The sequence below is a fragment of the Salvia splendens genome, chromosome 6 (assembly GCF_004379255.2).
Source record: "Salvia splendens isolate huo1 chromosome 6, SspV2, whole genome shotgun sequence".
Classification (NCBI taxonomy): domain Eukaryota; kingdom Viridiplantae; phylum Streptophyta; class Magnoliopsida; order Lamiales; family Lamiaceae; genus Salvia; species Salvia splendens.
This window is the reverse complement of record NC_056037.1, coordinates 13,751,867-13,766,423: the sequence shown is the minus strand read 5'-3', so window position 1 is coordinate 13,766,423 and position 14,557 is coordinate 13,751,867. Positions and strand designations below refer to the sequence as shown.

The 14,557-nt window shown below is 34.8% G+C and overlaps 2 protein-coding genes and 3 non-coding genes across 6 annotated transcripts; 4 read left to right on the top strand and 1 right to left on the bottom strand.

The window, feature by feature from the left end:
- The first annotated feature begins 4,411 nt into the window (after window positions 1–4,411).
- Window positions 4,412–7,227, top strand: LOC121808593. The gene is made up of 2 exons (XM_042209158.1): window positions 4,412–4,610; window positions 5,926–7,227. The coding sequence occupies exon 2, from the start codon at window positions 5,976–5,978 to the stop codon at window positions 6,981–6,983; it is 1,008 nt and encodes a 335-aa protein (XP_042065092.1). The 5' UTR covers window positions 4,412–4,610; window positions 5,926–5,975; the 3' UTR covers window positions 6,984–7,227.
- Window positions 4,936–5,026, top strand: LOC121810093. The gene has a single exon (XR_006052358.1). It is a non-coding gene; the product is annotated as a small nucleolar RNA snoR1 (small nucleolar RNA).
- Window positions 7,228–8,686: 1,459 nt separating the features above from the next.
- Window positions 8,687–8,775, top strand: LOC121810090. The gene has a single exon (XR_006052355.1). It is a non-coding gene; the product is annotated as a small nucleolar RNA Z43 (small nucleolar RNA).
- Window positions 8,776–9,427: 652 nt separating this feature from the next.
- Window positions 9,428–9,520, top strand: LOC121810094. The gene has a single exon (XR_006052359.1). It is a non-coding gene; the product is annotated as a small nucleolar RNA snoR1 (small nucleolar RNA).
- A 904-nt stretch (window positions 9,521–10,424) lies between these two features.
- LOC121807486 (ras-related protein RABG3d) lies at window positions 10,425–14,423 on the bottom strand. Of its 2 annotated transcripts, none has more exons than XM_042207727.1 (7): window positions 14,284–14,423; window positions 14,131–14,157; window positions 13,919–14,018; window positions 11,657–11,803; window positions 11,498–11,578; window positions 11,059–11,204; window positions 10,425–10,705 (listed from the first exon to the last, which is right to left on the bottom strand). In XM_042207727.1, exons 1-7 carry the CDS (start codon window positions 14,334–14,336, stop codon window positions 10,639–10,641), a joined length of 621 nt encoding a protein of 206 aa, XP_042063661.1. In that variant the 5' UTR covers window positions 14,337–14,423; the 3' UTR covers window positions 10,425–10,638. The 2 variants fall into 2 exon arrangements, with proteins under 2 accessions (XP_042063661.1, XP_042063660.1); XM_042207726.1 differs by lacking the exon at window positions 10,425–10,705 and adding an exon at window positions 10,712–10,853.
- Between the last annotated feature and the right edge of the window lie 134 nt (window positions 14,424–14,557).

The window sequence follows — 14,557 nt, the reverse complement described above, 5'->3', positions numbered from 1 at the left end:
AAAAATTTTTGAATTTTTTTTCAAATTTTGAGATCGGAACATTTGCAAGTGAGATCTCGTTATAATCTTTATGAAATTATCTTTAATTTGATATATGTTGTGCGAAAAAAAAATTTAATCGAAAAAGTTGTATGCGTTTTAAAGTTATATGATATTTTTCAAAAGTTAGTTACAACTAATTTGTTGTAAATTGACCTTACTACCCTTATTGACGTTTTTTGTTAATCGTATTGACAATCCGAGGCTAATGATCTAGGCCCTTAATTTGAATATCTAATGGCTATTATTTAGTTGTAGTTAACAATTAACTATTGAATTAGCAATATGTCTAGAGCCTTTGTTCTAGCGGTAAGGAGCTTAGACATTATTGTATGAGGTGCTGAGTTTATAAAAAAAACTATTGAATTAGCAATATAATACTCTCATAAATATGCATAGATATATTTTTGTTAAATACATGTTGGGCTGGTTTTTATGGGTATAAAATGTTTATGTATTTTTATACTTATATGATTATTATTTTATGATTCACAATTTTTTCATATAAAAATGATCCTTTACCTCTTTAGGAAAAATTAAAATATATGATTATATTTCATCTCTTCTACTTTAAAAGACCCAATAATATTTTTCCTCTTTTATTTTATTCATCATACTTTAAAATACTCAACAATATATTCTCTATGTTAATTTATTATTTTTACCTACTTTAAAACATTCAATAACCTTTACTTTCTATTTAAACTCTTTAAAATGAAATTGCATAAAATCTCGATCGTCCTAAGGGTTGTCTATCATGGGAGGAGTGTATATTACAGCCCTTGCTAAAAATATTTTATGCGTCCGCCACTGTCACCACCTCCACTCTGCCGTTCTCGACGTCACTCCACTCCAACTAGCTGAAATAAAACCACAAATTGATTTCTCATTATGTGCAATTAAACCACAAATTAATTGCATAATGATTTCACATTAATTTCCAATTAAACCAAATTATATTCTACTACACCACCACCTGCAAATTTATTTCAATGATTAAATCCACAATTTAATCACATATTGATTCCAATAACCCTTCCAACGGTTCCTTCTCTTCCACTACCAGCAACCATGGCGACGGCGGAGCGGGCAGCAATGCTGCTGACCACGAGACTATGTTACCTGTCCACGAACGGGCAGCACGGGGCAGCTAGCGAACAGCAGCGGCGGCTGCCAGAGACGACGCCAACTGCACCGTAACAGCAGCGGCGCTGCGTTCTGACGGAGGGCGAGCAGTAGCCTGGAGCGGTGATGGGCTGGTCTCAATGCAGCAGCAGCAGTGAACAGCAGCCTGATTTCGAGCAGGAGACGACAGCGCCATTTGCCGCGACAGTGCTGAAGCGATGGCGACATACTCGCCGAGGAGAAGTTGGGTACGGGGCTGTCTGGCCGGGAAGGGCAACAACGACGATGCCGAGGGAGTATCTATAGTCTGCGGCGAAAGAAAAGAAGATGGAGGAGTGCGACGAACTGGGGTGGGTCTCTGATTTGTTAATCGAAAGAGTAAAATAGAGAATTTGGGGTTTGCTGTGAGAGGAATTTTGGAGTCTAATAAGAGAATTGGGCTGAAGTTTGAGCCTAATTAATTCGTGGAGTGAATAATTAAAGACGACATGGAATGGGGGCACAAAAAATCCGAAAGGGAAAAAGGACGATCTCCGCGAGTTAAGAACGGGTTAAGGAAATTCGAGTTAAAGAACTTTAGACGAACGAGGTGGGCTTTCTATTTAACGTACAATTTTATGCAAAGTATTATGGTGGACTTTCGGTTTAAATACAAAATATGTGTCAAGTCTATCTTATATTGAAATTGGTGCGATGTGTGGGTTTTTTGTTTAAGATATTATTGTGGGCTTTCTTTTAAGTACCGTTTATGAAATATTTTGGGTTTTGTTCATAATAATGATAAATTCTTTGACGTGAAATGAATGATTGTCATGCCGTGTTTTGGATTTTGTGGAATACCTATCTGTCCTGGCTTTTTGCTGGTTGTCTGGCTCTGCTAGATGTTTAATCGAATTCGGGTCTATGTGTGGGCCGCAAACCCCGCTTAGGCTAGTGTATCCCATGTGGGGATCGTGTGCCATTTGTCATGCATTTGGCCGGTCCAGTAACCGTCGTGGAATGTGGCCACATCCACGGTTCACGAGGATATTTCAGATAGCGTATGGACAACGGAAAAATGTATGTGCAGACGACTTTGATGAAATTGAAAATACTTTTAGTGTACTTGGGTTATTTTGAAAGCTAAACCCCAAGCTCACTCGAATTGGCTTGACAATTATTTTCATGCAAATATTTTCGGCAACTGTCCACTGAGTATCTTTTCAAGTACTCAGCCATGCATGTGTTTTCCCTACGTGCAGGTTGAGCTATGACGAGTCGTAGTGGGTGTTGAGTGGAGCCTCTGAAGTCTGCTTATTATCTTGTATAGATTGAGTCGTGTCTTCACACATGACGTCATTCTTTTACTCTTGATTGCTTCCGCTAAGACAATTTACTATTTTGAAAAATCCGTTAAGCGCTGAGATACTTTAAACTCGATCACTCTGATACATCTTTTGATGATTAAATAAATTGTTATTCGGTCTATTTCTGTCCAAGTATGATATTGCTTCAATCCCCTTTCTTCCCCGCTTCTTATATCCCTCCCCAGTCGCGATAAACCGATCTTTCTATCCTTATAAAGGGCGAGCGTGAAATATCTGCACTCCTTATCATGTAAAACCATTTTTCATCCATATAAACTATGTTGCTTATGTGATGATATGATACTTTACCTTTCACTTATTATGGGTTGGTGTTGACTGAATCATCATCTCAACCGTGCCAGCTAATTTTGATCAATGAGAAGTGGCTTCACTGCACTTGTATATGGTTTCAGTTGTTTCTCCTTGACATACCTGCAAAGTGTGGTTTTGCTTACTCCCAGCTTTGGTGTCATCTTCCTGTAGAAAGACATCCGAAGGACAAAAAAAAAATTAATCTTTTCCTCATCAACACTCTTTTTTATCTATTTTATACCCTTTAACTTTGCTTACCATGATTGCAAGTTTCTCATTCTTCATTATCTCTGTGGCTGCCTTACATAGCCTATAAATGGTCTTCCTGTGCACACCAAATGCCTCTGCCGCCTTATTTACTGGCCCTGTATTGAAAACACCTCTATGGTTGTTTTTGAGGAGAAACTGCACCATATTAATCTTCATGTTGCTATTCAAGTATTGGTTCACCCTCTTCATATTGCTGCTTCTCTTCCATTCCCAACAATGATGATATTTTTATGAGAAAATGTTAAAGTTAATGCAGTGAAGTTTTTAATTTTGATGGTAGTGATAGCTGGGGTGGAATAAATGAAGAGACAAAATTTGTATATAGAGTGTTTAAAAGTTGAATTTAGTTTTCAAAATAGAACTTCAAATTTTCCTAGAGAAAAATTAATGGTAGTGATAGCTGGGGTGGAATAAATGAAGAGACAAAATTTGTATATAGAGTGTTTAAAAGTTGAATTTAGTTTTCAAAATAGAACTTCAAATTTTCCTAGAGAAAAATTAATGGTAGTGATAGCTGGGGTGGAATAAATGAAGAGACAAAATTTGTATATAGAGTGTTTAAAAGTTGAATTTAGTTTTCAAAATAGAACTTCAAATTTTCCTAGAGAAAATTAGTAAAATGTTTCTTTTTTAAATCTAAGTGACGTTTGGTTTCCCATTTTGTGCATTTTTGTTGTTTATTACTTCATCCATCCTCGAATAGGAGTCTAATTTATTTTCAACACGGGTTTTAAGAAATGTTAAGAAAAGTGGGTGGAAGAAAGTTAGTGGAATAGAGGTCTAACTTGTATATATTAGTTTTAAATGATGTGTGAATGGAACGAGTTAGTGGAATGTGAGGCTCTTTACCATTTATGGTAATTATGAAACGGGACTCCTATTCGCGAAGGGACCAAATTGGAAAAACGAGACTCCTATTCGCGGACGGAGGGAGTAGTATTTAGACTACCGTTCTTCTTAGTTCTAAATATATGGACGTTTTATGAAGTAGGTCCAAAATATTCTTTTTTCAAAATCCTAAATATATGGAATCTTCATTTTTTTACAATATTGTCAAAAAACTGACGGTCAAGACCTTACATAATTTATTAAAATGGAAAAATAAAATAAAATAAAATTGAGAAGGTATATTTTTAATTTTTTGTTTATATTTCAATTCACCTTCTTTTAGAGTTTATTAATTTTTTTAAAAAATATAATAACTTATTTTAAAAAATAAATAAAAAATATACCTTTACAATTTACCTTTTTTCACGTGGAGACCGGATGGTATAAAATTGATAGAGTAGTAAACCCATACGCCGCCAGTTAACCCTAGAAGCTACATTTCTCTATAAGAAGCAAGAAGCCAACGCATCCACAAAAAATTCTTTTTTTTTCTACGAATCCGTTTACATTTCGGCTTTGGCGACCAGCTCTCATATGTCTCGGTCGTCGTAATGGCTTATTATTTGTGCTTCGCCGATCATACGCTTCTATAGCCACCTATAAACTCCTGCCCTCCTCTTCATCTATAAGGTAATTGCTTCCTTTGTTTGTTATCTAAATTCTATTCCCATGGTAATTGTTTTGTGATTTCACTGGTGTGTTAAATTTACCGATTTACAGTTTTTACAAGCTTTCAATTGCTCGATCTTGTAATTGGGATATATCATTTCGGGAATTTCTCCGCATCGTTGTCAATTTTGCTGATATAATTGATTCAGTGGATTTCAATTGAGTTTGGTTTCCTGGTAGGTTAAATTGCAGTATCCGATTGTATAGTGAAGCAGTTCATGAGCTGATCATATGACAGTATAATTGTTTATCAGTGTCTCAAAAATAATATTTTGTTTTAATGTGTAACAATGATGATCGTTGCTAATTATTCTGACACCTCTTGTATGAGAAGAGCTTCGGCTCTTCTATGAGCAGATAAAGCAACTCTCTGAGCCCATCATATTTTCATTACTTAGGGTTTGTTATATTCTACTTATTGTCTCTCATCTTTTCTCCAAATATTCTGTTGGATTCTTTTCTTTTCTACCGGCAAAGTTCTGATTGTTCCTTTGCTTCTCATGTCTGTCTGGCCTGTTAGGGTAGGATGTGCATTTCAGTGCACATGTTTCTATTTATCAGTCATGCCGTGCATCATAATTATTCCTGTATAAACACAAGATTAGTTTTTTAGGATTTTTGGTGGCTGTTTGGTTTATTAGGCAAAATAATCATGAGATGTAGACTAGGATTGAGTTGTGATATTATTGTAGTTGAAGGTGACATGATTATCCATCTAGTTGTGAGATTTAATCTCATGAACCCAACACAATACATATTTAATCCCCATATATAATCTTGCAAACCGAACAGCCCCTCGGTGTATTGTATTCTGCCTTTTTGGATTAAAGATTTGGAGTTTTTAGTATTTTTGGTGTATTGTATTCTGGCTTTTATGTGTAGATTCGACTCCTCAAAAGAAGATAATTTTTACCTAATTTCTTAGCTGTCATAGTGCTGTTTGTCTTGGAATTACCTTTGCTTGTCGGACTGGTTCCTGGATTTTGAATTTCAAGCATTATAATTTTGTGCAGCAGTGCAAACTCAATTTAAAGGACTTGATTTGTAACTTCTATCACTAATCCTGCTCAACCATTCTCTGTTATATTTAAAGTAAAGCTATAAAATACTTGTCTCAATGGCCGGACCATGTTTAAGGAAGTGGCAAACATATAATTTGTTATGTGGGCAGTGGGTTTGTAGGTATGGGTAAAAAAAGTTTAGAGATGAGTGTTAGTGATGATTAACATATAATATATATCCCAATATGTCTCTAACTTAGTTCATTTTTTATTAGCTGCTCACAAGTCAAGGTTGCTTGTTGCCGACCTGCCGTCAGTGTATAACATGCCTAAAGACAGAAGAGAACGTTCCTTATCCCTGGATAGGTCAAGGCTATCCCCTTTCCCTTGTAGCTCTGGTTGTTCTAAACAGTTCTTGCCTATAGATCCCCTTGAAGATGAGAAGAATATGAAAGAATGGGAAGAAGCTAGATGTCCAGTTTGCATGGAACATCCGCACAATGCTATTTTACTTATCTGTTCGTCACATGACAAAGGATGTCGTCCTTACATGTGTGACACAAGCTACCGCCACTCGAACTGCTTTGACCAGTTCCGGAAGTCATTCAATGATTCTTCAGAAGGGATACTTAGGGATCAAGATGTACAGGACTTGGCATCTCCATTGCTGTCTGCCCCACATTTATCTGAAAGTGCTGTTCCTGAACTTGAAGGGGAGGGAAATTTGGATGGATCGTTGTCTGCACTTGCAGAGTCTTCTGAGAAGCCAGTTAAGCCGGAATTACTCTGCCCTCTTTGCAGGGGACAAATAAATGGTTGGACAGTTGTTGACTCGGCTCGCTGTTTTATGAATACAAAAGCAAGAAGCTGTGCCAGTGAGACATGTGATTTCAGTGGCACATACAAAGATCTCCGGATTCATGCAAGAGCTGTGCATCCCCTTGTAAGGCCTACGGATGCTGATCCCCAGAGGCAAGATAACTGGAGGAGATTAGAACGGCAAAGGGACTTGGGAGATCTACTTAGCACTCTTCAATCTTCAATTGGAGAAGAGAGAAGTGGGGAAAGCACGTTAACTGTTGACGATGGTGGCTGGCTGACTGTCTTCTTCCTTGTCCGATTAATTCGTCCACGAAACTCCACTACCCGAACAAGAACCTCAAGAGCTCGTGCTCAGGTGGCTGTGAGAAGGCCATTGAGACTTTGGGGTGAGACGTATGATGGGGCAGCTGATTCCATAGAAGGTAATGAATCTTCTGACAGTGGTCGAACTACCACTCGTAGGAGGCGCTATGTCAGAAGACGCTTAAATGATCCCGGTGACAACGAGTGATTCAGCAACCTGGAGCTCAGGGAGGTTCGAGGACATGGAATCGATGGCTCCGCACTGCTGTTAATCCTTGTTGTAGGAGTATTTCATAATATTTGGTTAATTGTGCTTTTACCATCTTTCCCCATCAATTGTTGTAGTATTATTTATACTTGAAGCCGAATTACAAATTGTTTTCCCCCTCCTTTTCCGGCATCAATGTAATATATTGGATGATATATGTAAATAAAAAGGTGAAAGTTGATTATTCAGTGTGAATAATACAAAAAAAATGTTTGCAGCTTCAGTGCATTTGCAATGCAAAGCGGATCACCTCCCCTTCGGATTGACAAAACCATTCGAAAATTAGTTTTTATTAATTTTTTTTATTTTACATTAAAAATAACCATCTCAATTTCAAATATTTATTTTAATTCTAAATTATTCTTATAAATATTTGTCACATATTTCATCTTCTTTTGCCAGTCATTTTTCTTTTATTTTCTCTAATAATTGCGAATCTTCATGATGGTGTTGAGTGTAACAGTCTGACGATGAAGATGTTAATCACTTTATTTCATTGATTGAACGAGTCAACGAGTATTTCCATCAAAACTGAATCAAACCATAAACTAAACTTTTTCTTAATAAACAAAGCAAAGCAAAGCAAATTCAAATAAAAAACGAACTGCGAAAGTAAAATATCAAACCACTAAGTGTTGGAGGGCTCCTTGAGCTATGTCTCACAATATACAGTATGTCATCATCTCTGATCTAACCTTCCAATAATACATTGCAACGACATCTATAGTTTAATCTTCTAAGCTCATCTATAATCATAACTCTTTCATACAACAAACTCTGAGTTTTCACGCCATACCACAACTTCTACAATTATACACTCATACTACACTACAACATTAATTACTATTGTCCATGATATTATGCTTCTTGGGTTACCAAAAACAGATTTTAAGTATAGAGATTACAAAATCATATTTGTAAACTACGTATTCCCTTCGTATTTCGAGTAAAACCCGGTGGACACAATCGCACATTCTAGCCGCAATATATAAAAATAAGCCTACTTTAATGTTATATCCATCGGTCCCATAGTAGATGTCACACTTTCCTTTTTAATTTGTTCTATAAAATATCACATTTCATCTTTTGAAAAAAGTTCCCTCTCACATTAATTATAAAATTATATTTTTTCTCACCACTTAACGAACAAAATAACATCTCCTAAAATCTCGTGTCATCTCCCAAGTGTGACATCTACTATAGGACTGAAGGAGTACTTTTTTAGACTCTTGAAAATATAAACTTTACATATGAATTTTAATGTAGAAAAATATGGAAGAGAAAAAGGAAAAATAATTAAAATAATACTGTATTGGTGTACAATGAAATCTATGTCAGTATGTTTTGCTAAAAATACCGTATAACAAAACAAATTTTGTGGAGCGCATTGATTGGAATACATTTTTAGAGAAGGAAATATGAAATCATTTTACTAATATATTTATAGGAAAGTAAAAATAAAAATGAGTAGAACACACACACGCCGCCAGTATGTATGTACCCGAAACCCTAGCAGTGTTCTTCATCATTTCTCTATAAATATTACCAAACGCAACACTTGCAATATCATTTGAATTTTTTTTGCTACTTCTCAAATTCATTTTAATTAGCATCCATGTTTGTGTTTGAAATCGTTTATTATTGGGCTATGACGACCAATTGTGATAGGTCTCGTTCGTCGTAATGCCATTTTACAGTGCCTTGCCGACCATCCTGTTATATCACCAAGCCCCCTTTTTTTCTTTTTCTTTTTTTTTTCTGCAAGTGTGGCCAATGATTAATTCAAATTTTGACAAGCATATGTCTGAAATATTCATGTGGATGCTTTTAATTTATGAGGCTGGTTCGATTACTATTTTTAAAGATGAAATGATTTCTTTGGAATGTGCTTTGCTTTCAATTGTTATTTCTGTTTCGTGAATTTTACTCTGCTTGCTATATTTTTGTTAATGGGATTAGAAACGTGGAAGGAGTCATATGATGATGGTAATGCGTAGTTCAAATGATGACATATGATTATAAAACTAATTATTTCTTCGACGATGGAATGGAATTATGAAATGAAATGTGATACCAACTTTCATTCTTTTCATTTGCATTATAAGATGAAATGAAAAAATTCAAATGAAATGATTTAATTTCTTTTTCATTAATAAAATGAAACAAATAAAATAATTGAATTTTTTTCATTAATTTTATTTTATTAATGAAAAAAATTCAATCATTTTATTTGTTTCATTTTATTAATAAAAAAGAAATTAAATTATTTCATTTCTATTTTCCTTCCATTCCATCGTACGAATAAGGAATTAGTCTTTCTCGCTCCTAACTGATGACTCCCTTTATATTCATAAATTTTACTGTTCATTAATTATTCCGTATACATCGATGATGATGGTTGCTAATTATTCTGACACCTCTTGTATGAGAAGAGTCGCAAGGTTCTTCTGTGAGAAGATAAAGCAATTATCTGACTTATTAAATTTGAGACAGTTTATTTATCTCTAGTTCTGTTGACAAAAGCAATAGAAATGGTGTTCGTTTTTGGTATATTGCTGTGAGTGCTCTTGTTTTTGCATTTTGAGAAACACTACTCCTATGTTCTAATGGGGTTGAAGAATTTTTATTGGCTGCAGATTTAAGAAAATGATCTTTAAAGTAGGAAGACCTGGAAGAGTCAAGAAGATTTTTTTACTAAAAAGCTCAATTATTTTGGAATGAACTCAGTTATTTTGAGATTTTTTTTGTTCGTTACATAAAAATAACTAGTGTGACTTTTTGGGGAGTAACTAATCCAATAGTTATTTTGAGATTTTTTTGTTCGTTACATAAAAATAAAAATAAGGAGTATGTGAAACTTTTTTCTCTTCTCTTTTATTTTAACACTTATGTGGCCCATTATTCACTAATGTTTAAACTATTTTTTCTCTTAATGTACTATCTAATTTAAATTTATTGTCTTGAAAAACAAGTATACATTGTGATTGGATATGTAACCCTAATTGTGATAAGTTCGGTTAATTAAAAATTTTATATTTTTGAAATAATGATGTAATTTTTTACTTATTTTTTGTCCAATGGGAACAAAATGGAATCATATTCTTCTCTAGTTAAACAATGTTTTTTTATTTCGAAATTGAAGAAGTAACCAAAAAATAATTCAGCAGCATATGATTTTGATGGACAAATCCGTCTCAAGCAATTCATTATACCAACTACCTTACAACTTTCTTTACATGGATGCATTAAGCGAAAAACATATGTTTCTTTCTAAACACTTTCGACATAACTTTTATAAAAAAAACACACAACTAGTACTCCTAGTATAATGTTAGGGGTCATTTTAATTTTTTCTTCTTCATAATTTTTTACAAACATAAATCACAACCACAAAAGAGCATTAACTTCGTGCATGAATACAAAGAGAGTGCATAAGGATTTATATTCCTAGTAAAAAGGATTAGAATGGCGGGGACACAACGTTTAACAAGCCTAGCAACAAAAGCAGATAAGAATCACGCTATATTCCCTATTCAATATGCTGATAAACATTAAAAGGCAGAAACTTCATTGCGCTCTAACCTCAGAGGATAAACTAACATTCACAACCCGAGGATCTTTGTTGCTGCCCATTTGCCATATCAATGGTGTCGGGAAGATATCTTCATAAGTTCGACCAGTAAAGATACAAGAGTCAGAAAAACATTGTAGAAGTTAATTTACAAATGCACATGAGCTTATAGGATCCTTAGCATGCAAATCATGAAGTGCAAGTTTCGACAAACACTTAGTACAAGTGCCGCATCGTCCCTGAAATCCACTAAGGGTACTGGGTTAACTTACAATTATCTAATGCATGCCCCCAAAAATGTTTACCAATGATCTGAAAGCTCAAAATATTAATGGAGTTTATATCACATTTATTTGAAAATTAGTGAACAGGAAAAACCGGTGTAGGTATATTACTTCATTTCTTTCAGATAGATTAGTAAACTCAATGAGAAGAGTTACTTACAATTCGTCCTCAGGTTCATTTTTTAGAGCATTTTTGGCTATGCATTCAAAAGCAGCATCCACATTGAATCCTTCTTTTGCAGATGTCTCAAAGTAAGGAATACTTCCTTTAGAGGCACACCAAGCTTTTGCTTTCTTCTCAGATACCTAAAAATGGAAGGCATAAGTATGCAAAGTTTAAAAATATGTGCCAAGACAACAATAGAAACCCAGACAAAAATAAAAAATGGGACGACTAGTGGTAATGCAGCTGAATACTATAAACCCAAGATACTAATATTATATGCATATCATAATATCATATGTTTACTTTATCTCAGCATTTTCACATCACCAGAAAGAAGGTTTTCATGCATACACCCAACTACTTGAAGTTTACACCTTCAGCAACATAAGCATATAAGAGTTGATTTCAACACTAAGAAGCTACAAAATGGTACCACTCTGCTGTTGCCACCATCCACATCAATTTTGTTCCCTAAGACAACGAATGGGAAATTTTCAGGGTCAGGAGGGCTAGCCTGCATATTAAAACCAGTCAGTATTAGTGGATCGGGAAGTAAAACTGACAGCAAGAATTAGCAAACTGGATCTATAACCTGAATAAGAAACTCCTCCCTCCAGTTGCTGAGGTTATCAAACGACTTCATGACATTAACATCATAAACAAGCACACAGCAATCTGCACCTCGGTAGAAAGCCACACCTAGGCTTTGAAACCTCTCTTGACCAGCAGTATCCCATATCTGTAACAGGTAGTAAAGGTTTTGGGCCTTGAGCAATGGCATTCAATAAACTCTAATTTGCCAACTATCAATTATAACAATTCATGCAACTATTTAGATATATATGATATATCCTAGTAAATTTAGATGTTTGAGAGGAAAAAGAAAAGCTTTGGATGGTATATTCCAAGAGTCAAAAGTTTCATCACTAATCTTAAATGGAAAATACCATTCATTCAAACATTGCATTTTGCTTAAATCTATATTCCCTCCATCCCACATTACTTCGGTGTTTCTTTTCGGCACATGATTTAAGAAAGTTGGGTGTAGCAAGTTAAATGGAAACAAAATAAAGTAGGGGAGAGAATAGAGTAAGAGAGAGTAAAGTAAAAAAGAGAATAAAATAACATTAGATGTTTTGTTTTTAGCCATAAAGGGAAATGACTTAAGTAACTTGGGACGGAGGGAGTATTTTATAACATCTCACACAATATAAGTTTTCAATTTCTATTTTTAACAGCCGATAAAAATTCTTCCACCAATTTATATGTTAGGGATTTTAGGAGTCAGAAATTGAGCCTAGATCAAACATTTGTTGTGAAATAAATCTAATTTTAAGTTTTGGTAGAAGAAGTTTTCTTAACTATTAGTAGAAATTAAAACTTAGAAACTTAAAAAATATGGGTTTTAACATATTCAGTCAGGACCAAGTTTCAACTCTTAAATAGCGAGTTTGTCCATCAACTATCTAAAACATAAAACCGAAAGCTGCTTATGATGTAACGTAAAGCAAAGCACACTTGAATATAGTTCCTACATGATGACATCATACTTAAATGTTACAACTCCCCCCGTCCCTTTGGGGGTTACACTCGAACTCAAGGTTCATACTAAAAGAGCAGTTATAGCAACTACTAATTGAGCACAACTGAACTGAAGAGCTTATCCGCTTATGTTTGGGTCATAACTCAACTGTCCAGTTATTAAGGCTCAAACCCAACCTAGAATAGGCATGCTCATTCACCGATCGTTTAACTGGTAGCTTGCATCTACCAAACTCAGAGTTTGTGCAGCATGACTGAGAAAAAGTATCTTTGATATAATGATCTTATAAAACTAAAATTGAAATCCATGTAAGTGGGCTTGATTGATCCATTTATAGAGAAATAATAATCATTAAAACTGTAACTCAAAACCACAACCAAAATTATGCAGAAACAAATATTTCAGACTTACATAATTGTGATACAGTCCAACGGTGGTCCAAAGGAGAAAATTTCTTTAATAAATATGGGCACCCTTGCCTTCCAGGTTTTTTATGCATTTGACTGCAATTGTATGAATGTGTCCTCTCTATTCATGTTTAAGCAGACATATCTTTTCATCAAAGAACTATGATATGTTACCTCTCTATTCATGTTTAAGCAGACATATCTTTTCATCAAAGAACTATGATATGTTAAGTCCCAGTACAGTCAAGAATGTTGTATTCAAATGCTACGACTCACAGAATAGCCAATGATATATTGCCATTCGCCAGTCACCTAGTTGCTTACTGATAAGCCTACCGACTACTGGAAATGATAGAACGAATTTTCATATTCAACACATATAAACTATAGCCTATTATTTCTATTGTGAAAAATTAGGAGCTGAAAGAGCAACAAAATAAACTGCATCATGATTCCGGAGGATGAATTCCTAAGACTAGCTGCACTGAACTTATAAAACTGTGTTTTGCATTTGCACCTCCTAATAAATGCATCACCTAATGTGTAACTATACATAAACGGATAAACCTTATGTGAATGCTTGATTTACATCAACACTCATGCCAACAACGCATGATCAACTACTATAGGACGCAGTAAAAAAAGAAAATGAATATTTGTCATTACTTTCATCATGCAAGCACAAATGCTTATAGCCAATCAATGGAAAACAATAAAAGCAGAAGAAGCATCAATTGCAAGATTACATGCTTAGTGGCAAATGAATTACACATCTCAGGTTTGGGATGGAATAACAGCACCACAAAGGTGAAAGGTGAATGGACTTTTTGTTTCTACTAAACTCAGAAAATGAACAACAAGATTGTAAACAAGCATACAAATAAGTAAACTTGTGTAGGCTGACCTGCAAGGTGAAAATCCTATCGTCAAATTGGACCTCTTTGGTCAGGAAATCAGCCCCAATTGTAGCTTTATACTGATTACTGAATTTCCTATTCACATATCTGTTTTAGCTCAATCAAGGCCAAACAAAACTCCAATACCACCTTATCATTTTTTGGCATAGCTAAAATTTGCAGATTTATTTATTAAATCGGCAAACCAACAAAAGGATACTGATTCATCAAAGACGTCTTACCGACCCTGTATATGCACCAATCAATCAATCACACGCGAAAATTTTCCATCAGTATTTAAAAAAAATACATATTGTGCGATTTTTTTTTCGTGTTGGTGTGTATGTGTGAGTAGAGAGATTGAAAGAGAGACCCGCTGTCGCCGAGGATGATGACCTTGAGAAGGACACGGCGACGAGACGCCATTCCGATTCCGATTCTGCAACTGTCAAATTGAGATGCGAATGGTAGAATTTGTGGAGCTCGCTTTTTTCAGGATCACGAAAAAAAAATTCTGCACATAAATAATTGGGCTTGTTAACGTTTACTAGTGATTTAAAGTTGTTCACTTTGAAATTTGTATAAAATTGGCCCAATTTAATTTTGGACGTGTGCTAATATGTACTACTAGTATTCAATAGGAAGGA

Excerpts from the sequence above, each read along its gene's own strand:
- LOC121807486 (XM_042207726.1), bottom strand. The coding sequence starts at position 14,336 with ATGGCGTCTCGTCGCCGTGTCCTTCTCAAGGTCATCATCCTCGGCGAC. Across the intron at positions 14,019-14,130 it reads AAGACGTCTTTGATGAATCA|ATATGTGAATAGGAAATTCA; the intron begins GTATCCTTTTGT and ends GAGCTAAAACAG. Across the intron at positions 11,804-13,918 it reads ATAGGATTTTCACCTTGCAG|ATATGGGATACTGCTGGTCA; the intron begins GTCAGCCTACAC and ends TACCTGTTACAG.
- LOC121808593 (XM_042209158.1), top strand. The coding sequence starts at position 5,976 with ATGCCTAAAGACAGAAGAGAACGTTCCTTATCCCTGGATAGGTCAAGG.